We start from the raw sequence: 17,229 nt of genomic DNA, 5'->3' as shown, positions 1-17,229 counted from the left end.
CTCAGGTTACCCAAATAAATGTTCAAAAGCTCTATAAAAGTGAATTTTTCATAATATGTCCCCTTTATTGTACCATGAGATGCATTTAACCTCTGTCGAAAATATTGCAGTTATGTATTGGTTACAAGATAGGAATAGGCTAACTGAGATTTTGTTGAATGTCAATAATAAATTACAGTAAACGTATTAGTAATTCAGACTATAGAACTGGCAACAATCAACTGTTATGTCAGAGTTAGTGAGTTAATCTAATTCAGTCATTTGAAGCAGTTTCATTAAAAAAAAATTGGAAAAATAATGTCAAAACAAATGCTAACGTGCTGTTTTTAGTAACTGACAGCAGCAGTTACTTAGGCTATTTGATAGTAGGCCCTAAATGTTTTTATTTTTATTTTTTTCTTAAAGAGACGTTGATGTGGATGTTCTCGCGCCGGATAGATCGATGGCGGACTTTAGGCGGAGCACCTGAACGCAGCGCCACAGTCACATGACGTAGGCGATGACGCGTCGCTTTGCGGCTGATGATGTGACACAAGGCGTACACAAGAAACCCTTCCGCTGCTAGTACTGGTTAGCAAGTTTGTTGACTTTTGTATTTCCCTCGTAATCCGGCGCATTTATAGGAAAATGGACAACAGCGGGAAAGAAAAAGAGGCCACGGCTCTAATGGCCGAGGCCGAAAAGAAAATGAAATCCTCTCAGTCGTTTTTCGGAGCGATGTTTGGGTGAGTATGTCAGGGGAGCTAACGTGTCAAGCTAGCTGGAAGTAGCTCGATGATTTCAGACCTGATGGCAGAAAACAACAACACTGGTCTGCATTTCTATTCCAGTGTCAAACTGGTATGTCGAAGGCTACCTGGGCATGTTACTTTCACACCTGATCACTAATATGAGGATTACATCGCGTGAAATTACAGCTGCATGCTAAGTGTTGTTTCTTGTGACTTCTGCAGGGTTAATATGTAATCAAGAAGAGTCAAATAACATTTCGCGAAGAGCAATAACACCGCCAGTACATTGTGTATTATCTCCAAATCTTTGTTGCTGTTACGCCATCTACTGGAGGGGCAAAATAACTCACGAGGACAGGGCAGGTTGCGTGTCCATCCCATCTGTTTGAGTTCATAACACAAGAAGCATGAACTGACTCACACTCACACTCTGTGGAGAAAGTCAAAGTGTTGTTTAAGTCAGACAAACTGTTAGTAGGAAAAAAAACAACAACAATTTCAGCAGCTTCATGAAATATTTAACATTTCTTGAGCCAGAAAACACTTCTAGCAGCCATACTAGTGAATTTAGGTGTATCTCATGAAACAGAGATCAAGTGACACTTAAACTGTTCGCTCTACATTTTGCCACTCAAAGTTTAAATTAAACAAAGTGTATTAGTGATAAATATTTGTCAGAAAGTCTCCGTCTGTCCAGGTTCGGCGTTTGGTTTGTGCTGTTGCGGACATGCACGTTTGTTTGTTTGTTTGTTAACTAATCATATTTGCTGTCACACAGGGGTTCCTCGAAGACTGAAGAGGCCTGCGACATGTACGTGAGGGCAGCCAACATGTACAAAATGGCCAAAAATTGGTGTGGTAAGAGTTGTTACTACAGGCAGAATAAGCAAGTGTAGTTAATTCATCTTTCCCTTTGCCCCGGTCTGCAAAGTCTGTTACCCCTCTAACGTGAAATATTATCCTTTCAGCTGCAGGAAACGCATTCTCCCAGGCTGCTCGCCTTCACCTTCAGATGCAGAGCAAACATGATGCAGCGACGAACTTCATAGATGCTGGAAATGCCTTCAAAAAAGCAGATCCACAAGGTAATACTTCCTCTAAACAGGCCATGGAGTATTTAGCTGTTGAAGCTCAAGTGTAACACTCTTTTTACAAGCTGCTCTACCTCGTCCACTGGAACTTTAAATTACAGTCTCATCTGATTTTATGAAGGTCTTTACAGCACTATTCATGCTATGTAATATTTCATGATGACGGCATCGCCTGCCTTGAGAGGTTTTGCGGGCTCAAGTCACGTGCCAACATCGCTGTTTTCAATCTCTTTTACCGACTTCTTTTTAAGGTATTTTTCTGGCCTTTGAACGGTGTCTCGGTGCAGTAAAAGTAAAGGCACACACGAACAAAGTAATACCAGCCTGCATCTTTATTGCACTGTTTTATTTACCTGGAAAGCACTAGAGACTCTGGCTGCAAAATCTCAGATTGTGACCAAACTACCGCTGATCCACCGGGCATTTTATCAGGAAAAACAACAACTCAGTCTTTTTGGATTTGGTTCTGCCGCTGGAGTCTCAAGGACGGCCAACCTCGAGTCTTCAAGCTAGTACACAAAACTACAATCAGGTGAAAGAAGATAGAGCCCATCAAAAACTACTACTGCTGCTACTGTTATTATCAGGAGGTGTGTGTCTACTGTAAATCCTCGGCCCCTTTTCCACTCATCGGTCTAAACCGTCATCTCAAGGCAGTTAAAGTCATTGGCAGTGGCCACAGCTCTCTAACCGATGACAATGTCCACAACTCACCCCGACCTCCCCAGCATAGCAGATGTTGCCCCAGGATGTCAACTGATGGGTGGAAGGCCGAGTCCAGCCATCACTGCTGGAAGATGCAGCACCAGGTTGCCAGGAACCCGCACGTGTTTTTAGAGAGCCAGCTGGGCTGGTGCAGCAGCTGCTGTTACATCTTTCACAGAGCTAACGTTGTCGTCCAGCACAAGTGGATACTTAGGCGGCAGTATAATGTTTTCTTAACTGTGGGGTGAGTCCTGAGCTTATAAGATAAAGTAACCGTAGACTGGTTTTTAAATGTCTAAATGATCACGTGGCACCACTGTTTTCTGAATTAGCCAGTAGGTGTCAGGGCGCTCACACAAGCCTTCATCAGTGGTGATGAACAAGGCCTGTTTATGTCAGTCTGCTTTCTTTGTATTTCATTTTGTCTTAAAGTTGTTGTTTCTCTCAACAGAGGCTATAAACTGCTTAAACCGAGCTATTGAAATATACACTGATATGGTGAGTCTGTGAACTGGTGGCTTTTTTGAATTGAGAATTTCTGAGGGGAAAAAAAAACAAACAAAGTGTATCTGAACGTACTTATAAAAGCATTTCTCCTCCTGTTGTCTGTTAGGGCCGCTTCACCATTGCAGCCAAACATCACATCTCCATCGCAGAAATATACGAGACAGAGCTGGTGGACATCGACAAGGTCAGAAGAAGTATTAATCCTTTGTTGTATTTATTTATATATTCCTTCAGTTCAGGAAAAACTGCTTCTAATTAACGTTTATATGACCGTCATAATCTTGTTTTGTCCAATTGACATTGCAGGCCATTGCTCATTACGAACAAGCAGCAGATTATTACAAAGGTGAAGAATCCACAAGGTGACTATCTGATTTAAGCATTAATTAATAAATTAATCATTAGTATCTTTGAGGGTTAGGGTATGAATTCTTTTGTGGTTTTAGAGCTTGTTTGTTTGTTTCATTTTCAGTTCAGCGAACAAGTGCCTTCTGAAAGTAGCAACCTATGCAGCTCAGCTGGAGCAGTATCCGAAAGCCATCGAGATCTATGAACAGGTGTGTAACTGCTCAGCTTCATGTCAATATGCCATCAGTCACTTCAGGGGCTGTAAAAACAAAATAAGTGTAAAGATTTCAGCACTCACATGAATTGTCATGTGCTTTATTGCGGATGATGACATCATGATGCTTATGTTTTATTCTTAGAGTTTTTGTGAGTTGGCACTGATCGCCTTTAAAGAATCGTTGAGTTGAGCATGTCAACTCTTTGTTTGCTGGAATAACAAAACACACTGAATCGACCTTTTCTTATATCAGGTTGGAACCCATGCAATGGACAGTACACTCCTGAAATACAGTGCCAAGGATCACTTCTTCAAAGCGGCGCTCTGTCACTTCTGCGTGGACATACTGAATGCAAAAGTAAGCTCGCTGTCCCTTTTACAGCAAGTGTGACGCAAGACTCTGTTTTAATATTGATCCTCTCGTCTCCCAGTTTGCTGTGCAGAAGTACGAAGAAATGTTTCCGGCATTTTCAGACTCTAGAGAGTGCAAGCTGTTGAAGGTAGGCCTCCATATTATTTCGATTCCAAAAATATTCAACATCTACTTTAAATATTGTCCCAGTCTTCATAAAGCAGATTAACCAGTCAACATAGATGAGGTCCACTCTATAATTGTGTGTTGGTTAGCTATCGGGCTATCAAAACGACTGACTGTTGCTTGAACACAGCCGTCGTCCCAGGGTTTGTTTCTTTTTTTCCTCTGGGCAGATTATCTGATACAGATACTTTTTAATCTCACCAGAAACTTCTCGACGCCTGTGAGGAACAGAACGTGGACGCCTACACTGATTCGGTGAGTAACAGGTTCCTTTCAGCTAATTTATGAACCCAAAATATGAAACTGTAATCAGAAGGAGGAGACAACAAACCGATCTCTGAGCCCTCTGCCTGACATCGTTGGGACAGCAACAGCAAACTATTTTCGGGGGGCTTCGAAGCAGTGCAACGGGAAACGTTAGAACTGAGAACTGAGAAAGGTGTTGAGAAACGGAGAGGAAAGAACTGGCAGCAAAGAATGCAATCCTTTGCATTTAAATACAGAAGTGGTAGAAATCACTGCGAAGCTTAGAGACCACTTTCCCAAAGGACTACAGTGGTTCAGACATGTTTTTTCAGGCTTAAGCTACTACAACAAAGACTTCCATTGCTTTATTTACATACTTTATTTTCTCCTTTTGTTTCGGATCTACTGTTGCTGCTTTTTTTTTTTTTTTTTTTTTTAAACTAACCTGAATGAAAATGTCAGTTTCTTATAAATCCAAGATTTAAATTCATTTCTACTTTTGATTGTCTGCAGAAATAATTTATTTTAAACTTGTTGTATTTAAATCATGTGTAATGATAACTACCTATTTCCTCAGGTGAAGGAATTCGACACCATTTCACGGTTGGACCAGTGGCTCACGACCATGCTGCTCCGCATCAAGAAAACCATCCAGGATGAGGAGAGTGACCTTCGCTGACTTCCCCTCCTGCTTGGCCTCAAGCTCCCTTATATTTGCCTTACCCCTTTACTTCAATTCTAGCAGCCATCTTAACTCTTCCACCATTAGACCCTTTACTTCTCCTCAGATGATGTGTTTCTGTCCTGCAATCTGCAGTATTCCCCCTTTCCTTTTTAATCCGCTCAATTTATGCTCCTAATGATGGTCTTTAACACTACTCTCCTGAGTGCATAAAGTATATAAGTTGTATGTTGTTATGATACAGGTATTCACCCCAACATAAATTAAGAATATTTTTATGGTATACAATACGAAAAATACCAGCATACTTAAATAATAAAGTTTTTATGTCATTTTTGTTTTTGAAGTGGATGAAAGAATGGCGACTTATTAACACTTTGATCTCCAAAATATATTTTTCAAAATGTGCTTCCAAGACATGAGACCATAAAAGCACTCCGATTTGGCTTTTGGTGCTTGTGAGTGCTCAAGTGTACAGTAAGTATACTGTTGGTCATGTCAGGGTTCCTCTAATTAAGCAGCAGTTCATCTCAGCTGCAGAGTTCCTCTCTCACGCAGGGAAGTCGAGTTACTTTTGGTTGTTTCACAACAAAAAAACCTCTTGCTTATTCCACAAAGTTCTCAGGACCTGAAGACCTAGATTTGGTTATAAAAATTAAAGTATTTTGAAATGATTGCTTTCCCCTCCCCTGTTTATTTTCTTTTCCCATTTAAAGTGCTTTTATTTGACAAAAGGTGAAAGAAGCCCTTCACCTTTGTGCACATTTGCATGGTTTGGGATTGACACGAGAACTCGAGTCGCAGTTCCCTTTTGCATTTAAGTAGTTTCTCAATTCTATTGTGGTTGTCTTCTCTGTTTGTCTGTTCCTGTTATAACTAAACGGGCTTTAAAAAAAAGAACATTTAATCTGACCTGAGAAAAAAAAAAAAGACACTCTGGGACGACTGGTGTTTTCAAGCAACAGTCGGTTGTTTTGATTGCCCGATTTTTATTCAACACACAATTATAGAGTGGACCTAAACTATGTGAACTGTTTTGTCTGCTTTATGAAGACTGGGGGGCAACCACAATTACACTTCCGTTTTCGGATGCAAGTGAGTGGCTTAACAAGCGATCAGATTTTATTGAGGACAGATCAAATGGATTTTTTAAAGCCTGCATGAGATGCAATACATTAAAAAAAAGAGCTTTACTTTATCCGAACACTGTGCTCATCTTCCAACCTTACGATGCTGTCAAAAGTTGGTGTTCATTAATGTGTACATTTGTTGTATTTGCTGTCAACGTTTCAATAAAGCTGTTAAAAACCACATGATCCGGGGCGTGGCCTCCAGTCCGCCTCCTCTGCTGTGTTAGGCGCTCATATCGAGCACATGCACACCTGCAGCCTGCACAGGTGCACGCTCCAGCTCCAGCTCCTCATTTACTCAACATGTGGGATTAAAATCCAGATGTAGAGCATGTTCACCTGATGGAATATTTGAAGGGTAATGGACACTAGTTTGTTTTCCTTCCTCAAACATCTGCTACAGCTGTTTGCTTGGTCGGCGTTTATCTTGGATTAGGTGAGTAGGCTATTTGAAAAAAATAAAATATATTTATATGTATATATATACTTAAATCGGGAGAACTTATTTGTTTTAACTATCAGCTGATTTAAAAGTCAGCGTCTCTACTTCTGTCTTCTTAAGAAAGATTTTCGAAATGCATTCGAGTTGAACCAACATGAAATGCACAGGCAGAATTAAGCATGTAAAATGACCTTTTATGCAAATACAGAATATATATCATTATGTATCATATAAGTAGATAATTATCCTTCAGCTATATGTGACATTATCTTGTGTCCAAAGCGAATTTCTCCCAAGTAAGACAATAAAAGCAACTATTTATCTGTGTGCATTTTCCATATAAAGGTAGCCTTTGTCTTGATCTTGAAGGAATATGCTCTGATAATACTACTACTACTGATAATAGGCAATTGTAAATGTTAAAATCTGAGAGGTCTCTGTCTACTGTTTACTTTATGTAACTGTTAAACCGTGTTGATGCTAATTAAACACTGGGGACAAGGATGTGTTACAACCTATATCCAGCAGAGAAGGTTATCTCCTGAGGCTTTTCTTCATCTAACAGGTCCTGGTTTTTTTTTTTTTTTTTTTTTAACTTAAAAGAAAAAAAGAGAAAAACAACAAGGTTTCATATTTTCACCTTCTAACATTAAGACAAGCAATCTCATTTTAAAGACTTGTTTAACTAATCATATAGGACATTTGATATTAAGATGTTCAGAGGTTGACAGAGGTTTGCGGTCCGTTTACGAAGTGTAATTCATTTTCAGTGGTTCATGTTGCATAAAAAAAACATGCCTGTTTAAGCAGTATATGTTGGCTCACATTTAATCATTCTCCCACAGCAGACTCAGTCTAACGTCAACATTTCACATTATTGTTTCAGAGCTGTTTTACGCAGCTTGTTGCAACTTGCACAATAAAATTTGAATCAAGGAAGTCACTGAGTGCCGAGGACTGTGTGAAAAACTTCTAGGCCTGAACATTTCTCGAGGTGGCTGGTGTATCACAATGAGGTCAGACAGGTATTCCGGGGCCAGCCCATATAGGCCAATTGAAATCATTTTGAAATGAATCATATACCAGTGCAGTGAGGAAAACACCAGAGTTATGTGCTCAAGCATCTTTGTCCCAGTTAGGAGACGAGCTGCTGCGTTCTGGACAAGCTGCAGACGGTTGAGCTCAGACTGGCCAATGCCAGGCATACAAGGATACAATAATCTAAACGAGAAGTAATAAAAGCATAAATCACTTTTTCCTTTTTGGCTTAAGTAAGGTTTCACTTTCGCTAAAAGCCTCAACTGAAAGATCAGGGAAACCGAACAGGATCACTTCTGTTTTGTTTTCATTCAGTTTCAAGAAGTTTAAGTCCATCCATGTTTTTCCATCACTCAGGCAGTTGAGCACTGCCTGAAAAGAGTCCTTGATAAGGGCCTTTAATGGCAGATACACCTGCACATCATCAGCAAAGCAGTGGAAAGGAACACCATGCTTCCTAAAAATAGACCCCAGGGGTAGCATATATAGTGAGAACAGCAGAGGGCCCAGAACTGACCCCTGGGGGACCCCACAAGTCAAAGGGGCCACAGTGGAGGAAAACGGGCCCATGTGTACAGAGAATGATCTCTCAGAGAGGTACGATGTAAACCAATCCAAAGCAGTGCTTTTGATGCCTATAGTGCTCAAGGCGTGAAAGGCGGATTGTCTGATCCCACTGTATCAAACGCCGCTGTCAGGTCAAGAAGAATTAAAAAGGCACAGTTACCAGAGTCAAGGTTAGACAGCAAACACTTCACTTCACAAACACAAACATTGGCCCTTTGAAGAAATTCTTGGAGTTGGTTATAGACAACTTTCTCTAAGACCTTTGAAATAAAAGGGAGCTTGGAAATAAGGCCTATAGTTTGATAAACCGAGGGGTCCATATTTTTCTTTTTCAAGAGAGGCTGCACCATCGCATGTTTAAAAGAAGATGGAACACACCCAGAGCTCAGACATCGATTCATAAAAAGTAAAATGAAAGACTGAACTGAGCTAAAAGCCTCTTTGAACAAGTGGGATGGAAGGCTGTCAGATGGACAGTTTGCAGGACGAAGGTGCTCCACTGCTCCACTATTTCAGTGAGTGAAGAGAGAGAGGCAGGCTCAAACTGCTGAAAGACAGCTGAGCTTGCTGTGGGAACTGAGGGGTCCTGAGCAGACTGAGGGGGCAGTGACCCAAGAGCAGCAATTTTATCACTGAAGAACCGCACAAAGTCATCACACAGTGAAGAAGTAGGCTCAATACTGACAGCACCAGATGGATTGACTAGAGAGTGAAATACATTAAAAAGAACCTGTGGTTTTTGAACATTTGCAGAAAAGAGTGTGGATAAGTATTTAGTTTTTGCGGCTTTCACAGCTTGCTGATAAGCATGAAGACAGACACAGAGAAGATCCCAAGAAATTTGGAGTTTGTCTTTTTTCCACTTTCTTTCCGCCTGCCTGGTTGCGCATCTGAGTGCACGAGTGGATTCGTCTGTGGCTTCACACGCTTAAAAGTCATGGGTGCAATGGAGTCCAAGATCTCAGTACACAGAGAATCAAACATACTTAAATATACATCCGCACTAAGGTCGCCAAGATCATCCAAAGAGTGCAAAAAAGAGTCTCTAAAAGCAGCGGAAAACTGCAAAGGAGAAAACACGGAGCTGGTGAACGGGGGCGGAGTTCGTGTCTGCGGGTGCAGGCAGTGAAAGAGAAAATAAAACAGATAGCTGGTGAGATATAGGTGTGTGACAGATTTCGGTTATCTGTACATCCAATCTATACGACAGCACACGATCTAAAACATGTCCTTTTTCATGCGCCGGCTCCGAAACAGACTGCATGAGGTTAAAAACTGAAACTAAACTAAACTTCATGTCTTATTGTGATGATTATGATGAACAGTATATTGTCTTTTTTATTTTTTATTTTGCAGGTACATCATTCACTGGCAGGCTCTGTGTAACCTAAAGACAAGACCCCATCAGGGTTCAGGATTCAGGACCAACACAGCACAGCACACGCAGCTTGTTGTTCTTACCTCGCTTCAATGAGAAAAATTCAAACCTTCAGCGCTATGGTTTTTCTTGTCACAGTATTTCTGATCTTTTTCTACTCGACATTACATCTTGAGACAATCTACAGTCACAAAACTGCAAAAGAGGACATCCGGAGTCTTCCTAGCATCCAGGTCCAGGTCCAAGATGTGACAACAAAATCTTATGAGAAGGAGAGCGTCACTGTGGCTCCAGTCCATGTTCAAAATGTAAGCGTGTCCAAAGACTTCAGACATGCCATCCCTCCAAATGTTGCGTACTGGAACCGTCTACTGTATTCGACCCTCGGGAAGCTGGACAAAGGAGAAAATCCTTTAAGTCAAGGCTCTGATTGGTCTCACTGCAAGGAGACTAATCAAGAGCTTCTTCGAACCAATGTGCACGACTTCAACTCGTACTCCGTCCTATTCCAGAACTTTGTGCAGGGCATGGGCTGCCGGACCCCTCCCATCCTGATCAATCAACCTCAAAAGTGCATCTCTGGGAGTGAAGACAAAGAAACTCCTAAATCCCTGCTTTTTGCAATCAAGTCAACTCCCGGACACTTTGAGCAGAGGCAGGCTGTGAGGGAGACCTGGGGGCGGGAGGGATTGAAACAGAGTGGACTGAGAGTGCGCACAGTGTTTCTCATTGGTAGTCCCCAAGTGGACGATCCTGATCTCAGCCATCTGCTGTCATTTGAAGCGAGCCACTTCGGGGACATCCTTCAGTGGGACTTTAATGAATCCTTCTTAAACCTGACACTCAAAATGTTTGTGTTCCTCCAGTGGACTCTCAAACACTGTCCGGATGTAACCTTTGTTTTCAGTGGGGACGATGATGTATTCGTCAACACACCGTTATTACTCAGCCACCTGCAGTCTCTGGATTCATCCAAAGCTTCCCGATTGTATAGTGGACATGTCATAAACACAGCAAGTCCAATCAGAGACCCTAAAAGCAAGTACAATATCCCCCTGAGCTTCTATGACGGCCCTTACCCTGCATATGTTGGTGGAGGTGGATTCCTTATCTCTGGAGCTTTGCTGAACCCCCTTTATTCAGTTTCACGTTTAATCCCTTTCTTCCCCATCGACGATGTCTACACTGGGATGTGTTTTAAGGCGTTAGGAGTTTCTCCAGTAGCACACAAAGGCTTTCACACATTTGACGTCAAAGAGGGGGATCGCGAGAATCTGTGTGTGCATAAAGAACTCATTCTGACTCACCAGCGCTCCCCACAGCAGACTAAAAGGCTGTGGAAGGGCATTCACAGTCCCTTTTTGACTTGTTGAACAAGAGGGCGGGTGATGAAAGAGTAGACCGAGCCACACCATCTCTGTACTGTCTCTAGGTGATGTAGCAGGAGTGGTATTTCAGGTGTGTGTTATCTCAATCTTTGGAGGTGAAGCTATGCAGAAGAAATATGCACGGGACATTTGAGGAAACCTAACGTCTTATGTTTTAGCAGGACTGGGTGTTATGATTGCAGGCAATTTGAGCATCAGGGCTGAGGGTATTTTAATTGAAATTGGACAATGTTTTCCTTTGTCATTAATCCTATTTAAATGTGTTCCTAGTGAATTAAACAAAAAAAGAAAAATCAACAAAAAATATTTTTGATTGACACTTTATTTTCCACAAAACACCAAACGTAAAACACGAGCTAGAGAGGTGTACAGGCGTATATGTGTAACAGTGCTACAGCATACAAACTCATCTAAGTTGAGTGTGTACACTAAAACCATGAACAGAGGAAGGCTATTCACCACATGTGAGACACCCCAATGATGCACAAGGATGTCTGAAGAAGACCACAACCACTGAAGGAGTGTCACAGGAAAGGGAACATACACAACAGAGGTTAAAGTCCACTGGTTTATTGCTCAATTTGTTTCTATAAATGAACTATTGAACTACAACAGCCAAAGGTAATGTGTGACATTCAAATACCTTTGAAAGGCAGGTGACATTGAGCACTTGAAGAGGAGCTTTAGAACTGACAATGTATCTAATAAGTTAAGGCACCAAACCCAGAGGCATGTAGTAGATATATTTGAAAGCACAATCTGTCTCCTCTCCCTCTGCTGTGTAAGAAAAGATAACACGTCATGTCAAACCTATGATTTTTACGACTAGTTAAAAGTGTGCAGCAGGTTTATCCCAGTCTTAATCCTCTCCCACTCCCATGTTTGTTCACCACGTTACCACTTGTTCTTGCAGTTATTTATCATAAAGGTCAAGTGGGTAGTGCTCTTTGTACTGTTGCACATGCCTCCACATGGACTCCCTCTGCTTGCTCAGATTGGGCGTCATTTCCTGGTACACATCGGTGAACAGCAGCTCGGGGTTGGGCTTCTGCCTTTTCTCGGCCCTCTCGAAAGCCTCCATCACCCTCTTGCGGGACTGCTTCCGCCAGCTCCTCTCGTCGTCCTCGCTCCACCAGTCGCGGGCTGTCATGTAGTGTCTCAGCCTGGAGATGGGATGGTCCTGCTTGTCCCAGTAGTTCACCTCGTCCACTGAACGGTAAGCCGAGCTGTCGTCACTGGTACTGTGGTGTCCAATTCTGAAGAGATAACAGAATAATTGTGCCTCAGTCGGCGTTCCACACCACAATGTTGCCTGTGAATCAATTCTTTTTTAAACATTTTAACCTAAAATCAACTTTTCAAAAGACACATGTCCGAGGTGTTTGTGAAAAACCCTGCAGCAGGATGTGATGGTCAAAGCCAGAAGGCTAAAGTTGAGCTCAGCTGACACTCTCTGCTTTAAGTGAAGTTAAACATTTACATCCAAACCAATAATTCACCCAAACTTCATGATGATAAATCAGTCAGGACAAAGAGCTATAAGGCTCGCTGTGAAAATGCAGAAAGATCACAAATCTTCAACTAACCTGTAGGTCATCGCTTCGATAAGGAACGGCTGGTTCTCGGCCACAGCCCTGCGACGTGCCTCCTTTGTCGCATTGTAAACAGCAAACACATCGTTACCATCGACACGGATGGACAGCATGCCATAACCCGGACCACGAGCAGCTGTTCATTTCGAGAAGATTGAGACGTGTTTTCACAAGAGCAGCTGAGGATTTGAAATCAGATGCTGCAGATTAACACGCAAACGCTTCTTACCGATACCATCTCCCCTGTACTGCTCGTTGGTGGGGGTGGAGATGGCGTAGCCGTTGTTACGACAGAAGAATATCATAGGGCACTCGAGGGTGGCTGAAAAGTTGAAGCCGGCGTGCGCGTCACCTTCGCTGGCTGCTCCCTCTCCGAAATAACAGATGACAGCTCGGTTCATGTTTTCTCTCTTGAACGCATATGCAGATCCCGCCGCTGAAACAAACACACGAGGCAGAAACGTGTTTATTTTCAGGTGCATGTTTGCACTTGCACACTGAAGAGGTGCACAAAAACGTCATCGCTCACCCTGGGGAATCTGAGTGGCCAGAGGAGAAGAGATGGTGACAAAGTTCAAATCTTTGGAGCCATAATGAACAGGCATCTGACGGCCTTTGCCAAGATCGTCTGCGTTGGCGTAGCACTGAGCCATAAACTTGTCCAGAGGAAAACCACGGTACATCAAAACGCCTGCAGCAGAGAAATGAAAACAGGGTTACTCACAGGCCCAAACCCTGGCCGTCTGTTCAAATTTAGACCCAAAGGGAAGCAATGTGAGCGAGACATATGGCAGCATTTCCAGGGAGGACAGAATAAGAAGAGAAATACAATAAAGACGGCGTTGGCAGTATTACATTTTCCGAAACTTTTCTGCTCATTATAGATTTATTTTGCACCACCAGAAGAACGAGCACACTTATTCACTACTGACTATGATCCACTGTGGGTAAAACTACAAACCACAGTTAAGCAAATACTTACCAGCTTCTCTGTATTGACCAAAGACAAGGTCATTTGGGTCGAGAGCAGCAGCGCTACCAATGTGCGTCCCCTCCTCACCATAGTTGGTCATGTAGAAGGAAATCCGACCCTGTCATAGACACTTATTAACATCCCCGAATCATGTTTTAATGCTGCTACTGTTCAAACATCAAACACAAGAGGGGAAGTACCTGTCTCTGAGACTCGTAGAGAATGCGGTCCATTGTGTTCAGCAGAGTCATCTTCTGATAAAAATTCAAAACTGTTTCTTTGGACAGCTAAAAATAACCACACAGAAGAAAAAAAACAAAACATTTAGCCAGGAAAAGAGTTGAGGTCATTAAATGTCACTTTTAATTCCTTGAGTTAGAAGGCAGGTTGAGTGTACCTGAGGGTCTTGAGAGGGATCAATTATGTTTCCCTGCCTGTCCATCACTCGGTACACTGGGATCCCAGAGATGACATTGGGCTGGATGAACTCAAGATGATCCACAAACTCAGCAGAGGCCCCGGGGAACTGTGGCTTTTCCAGTGACGAGTCAAACGGCTGCTGCTGCTGCACGGCCTGAAAGAATTATTTATTAATACTACCTCATCTTTGTGTTCACAACAACTGGCAAAGACAATCACAGAAGCAGCGCTGTGCTAATAATGGATCTCCACCATGAAAGGGGATTTGACTGTATTTGCTCTTGTTTCTTGAACTTGCTCTCACAGTGACAATATTTAATAATCACAATCATTTTGCCCTTTAACATGTTTCATATTTTAAAGGACATAAAGAATTATGTCTTTGTCATAATAATGTAATGCCATTTTATTCTCTAAAGCTATGTTGTTGTTTTGTGTTTTCCTGTTCTCAGTAAACAATCCACAGTGGGATTTTCACAAAGGTAATATGATTTAAAGAAATGCACCCGAAAGACAGCGCACAGGATAAATCTATTTCCACGTGTGACACCGAGTTGATTGTTGTGTCTTTTGGAGCGCTGAAATGGGTCAAATTGTATTATCTGTCTAAATGTTATTTTCTTCAACTAATTCAATTCACTCAGGCCATGTTTAGAAGAATGACGATCATGATGACTGGTTTTGTTGTTGTGTGTTTTAGTTTGTGTTACATAAAGGTGTGTGATGTGTTAGTAACATTTGAGTCTTGTGTGTATTGTTTTAATATACATTTTTAAATTACTGCACAACCAATGCCAAAATTAAGTAACAGCGAAAACAATCAGAAAAAGGAGGTTGTGCTAATAAAGTAATTATTATTATATAATTATTATTATTATATTATATAATTATTATATAATTATTATTATATTATTATATTATTATTGTTATAGTATAAAATATTAAAATAATAAATATTTCACCACTTTCTTATTTGAGAGGTTTCGATTTTTAACAAATGTGAAACATCTTTAAAGACTGGTTATTTTTGTTGTTGTTGTTCAAACAGACTATTTATAAATAATAATATTATTATTTACAGTTAATAGTACAAACACGGAAGTATCTACCTCACGCCCCTTCGCTCGTCCAATCAGAGAGCAGCAGGCCGACATTTCCGCCGGCTAGTTAGCCGTCAAAAGCTTCACAGTCACAACAACAAATACATGACGCACAGAGGCCACAGAAACGTTTCTGGTTGTGTTTTATAGCCAAAAATATTCACAAACCCTTGGTGTCTCCTATTAGACTTGCTGATATTGTTTTGGAGGCTAAAATAACAGAGTAAAGCCTCGTTAGTGTGAGTGTGTAAGGTTGTTAGCTTAGCCACATACTCTCGCGATAACTCGTTCTTGTGAATCCTTCAAAGCCTTAAATACTGATCTAAACAAAACTAAAACACTCCCTGCTCCTAACTAAAGCTGAACAACTTCTTGTTGAATCATTTAAACTATACATGTGCATTTCTTATGATTAAGTTCTGATTTAACCCTTTCAGTTTTTCAAGGCCATCACCTGAAGCTGTGCGACCTTTCAGGTTATTTATACATGTTTAGTTTTTTTTAATCTTTCTCAGGACAACATGTGTAAAAGTGAGCTCACCCCGACTCTGAAGGCTCTGTGCTGGAGCAGTCTGGACGCCTTCAGTCCTGCAGTCCGACGAGCAGCATGGAAACACACTCCATACAGTTTGTTCATCCTCCTCACAGCCGCCATCAGAGTCCACAATCCGATTAAACAGTGTGATCAGAAAACACACAGGTCCACGTGCTGGTTTGACTGGAAGATGAATCTGTGCTTTCAATATTTAGGAAAAGTTAGAAATACGAGTTAGACTGCTTTACATCAATCAGAAGAAAGCATATGAACTCCTATTCCCCCTCCTCTAATGCTAACAATCACTGTTGGCAGATCAGAGAGCCACATGGACATCCGGTGAGCCTTCAAATTAAAAGCCCGCTTGTCCAGTTATCAAAAAGCAGGCTTTAATCAAGCGAGTGAAACAAACATGATATTAGACACATTGGTTATTATTACTATCTCTAAATAAAACACAACACACGTGTCATGATTGTACAAGTTCCAACAAGTGCCCCATACAAGAATGGTATTGTAATAATGCCAGAATATATATTTTTTGGTTTTCAATATGCACAGGTTTAATTTGTAATTTGTTTATTCTTGGTCATATAGGGGGCCTCCTAAATCTTGTTTTGGGTTTATTACGTTTGTCTGTCTGTCTGTCTGTCTGTCTGTCTGTCTGTCTGTCTGTCTGTCTGTCTGTCTGTCTGTCTGTCTGTCTGTCTGTCTGTCTAATCGCACTGTGTTTATATGCCAATTTCTTCTCCTTCAAGAAGACTGTGTACACGCCTCAGGGAGTAATTTGTTTGCAGAGTGTGTTTGTTTTACTTTTTGTTTACAATCTGAACTTTCAGTTTTAAAGAGGACATATTATCCCCTCTTTTGTAACTTTTTCAAATAGCCCCCCTCTGGGGACTGTTTGAAGAAGTTGGAAGAATTCTAAGTTTATTCAAGTGACACAAACTTGTGCCAGAATTTTATTGTGATGTAAAACTAATACATTTGAACTTTACAATAACAAAAATATCACATATACTGTATTAAAGAAAAGTGTTTACTTGTGCTTGTTAGATTGTTAGAATGTTACGTGACCAGCAAATATCATGATTTCAATGTTGCATGTAATGGTTGTCTTAGTTTTAACAGTTTTCTGCATAAATCTGCATATTGACATTTTCTGGTAGACTGTGTGCCCTCTCCTGACTTATTGTGTCTCCTGCTGCAGAAAACACTCCCTCCCAATGTGTAGACGATGCTTGCACACAGAGGTATGAGTTAGAGAGTTTGGACAGGAGAGCCAGCGTGGTCCGTTTGGGATGTGGGTATAGCAGGCATTTTCCTGTACAGCTGTTTCTTGCTTTTTTTTCCACTGCTGCACTGCTCTTTAGGGCTCTGTCTTCCTCCTCAAAAAGCTCCTCCAGGGCAGTTAACTTCTTTTAGGAAGCAGAGTCTGAAAGATGGAAATTAGGCACAAAAAAAGTAGTTGACATAACTTGGTCGTCAACAAAAACAAGTTTGTGTTGTGTGGATTTTATTACCTGATTTGAATACTCGTCCTCAGTGTCCTCATGTTCCTCAGAATTTGATGCCTTAAAAATAAATGTAATTGTGAGACT

General features: G+C 41.3%; 3 protein-coding genes across 3 annotated transcripts; 2 read left to right on the top strand and 1 right to left on the bottom strand.

The window, feature by feature from the left end:
• Positions 1 to 481: 481 nt before the first annotated feature.
• On the top strand, positions 482 to 5,739 carry napab (N-ethylmaleimide-sensitive factor attachment protein, alpha b). The gene is made up of 11 exons (XM_079353671.1): positions 482 to 725; positions 1,510 to 1,589; positions 1,700 to 1,816; positions 2,979 to 3,025; positions 3,141 to 3,218; positions 3,341 to 3,396; positions 3,507 to 3,591; positions 3,853 to 3,957; positions 4,031 to 4,099; positions 4,342 to 4,392; positions 4,961 to 5,739. Exons 1-11 carry the CDS (start codon positions 628 to 630, stop codon positions 5,060 to 5,062), a joined length of 888 nt encoding a protein of 295 aa, XP_079209797.1. The 5' UTR covers positions 482 to 627; the 3' UTR covers positions 5,063 to 5,739.
• Positions 5,740 to 6,437: 698 nt separating this feature from the next.
• On the top strand, positions 6,438 to 11,026 carry b3gnt2l (UDP-GlcNAc:betaGal beta-1,3-N-acetylglucosaminyltransferase 2, like). Its single transcript, XM_079353670.1, has 2 exons — positions 6,438 to 6,631; positions 9,599 to 11,026. Exon 2 carries the CDS (start codon positions 9,713 to 9,715, stop codon positions 10,991 to 10,993), a length of 1,281 nt encoding a protein of 426 aa, XP_079209796.1. The 5' UTR covers positions 6,438 to 6,631; positions 9,599 to 9,712; the 3' UTR covers positions 10,994 to 11,026.
• Positions 11,027 to 11,312: 286 nt separating this feature from the next.
• Positions 11,313 to 15,960, bottom strand: bckdha (branched chain keto acid dehydrogenase E1 subunit alpha). Its single transcript, XM_079353669.1, has 8 exons — positions 15,635 to 15,960; positions 13,971 to 14,147; positions 13,774 to 13,860; positions 13,583 to 13,691; positions 13,130 to 13,291; positions 12,830 to 13,036; positions 12,595 to 12,736; positions 11,313 to 12,264 (listed from the first exon to the last, which is right to left on the bottom strand). Exons 1-8 carry the CDS (start codon positions 15,746 to 15,748, stop codon positions 11,922 to 11,924), a joined length of 1,341 nt encoding a protein of 446 aa, XP_079209795.1. The 5' UTR covers positions 15,749 to 15,960; the 3' UTR covers positions 11,313 to 11,921.
• Between the last annotated feature and the right edge of the window lie 1,269 nt (positions 15,961 to 17,229).

Source organism: Symphodus melops (assembly GCF_947650265.1).
Source record: "Symphodus melops genome assembly, chromosome: 10".
Taxonomy (NCBI): Eukaryota; Metazoa; Chordata; class Actinopteri; order Labriformes; family Labridae; genus Symphodus; species Symphodus melops.
Note: the sequence above shows the minus strand (reverse complement) of the source record. Positions and strands in the feature narration are given on the sequence as shown.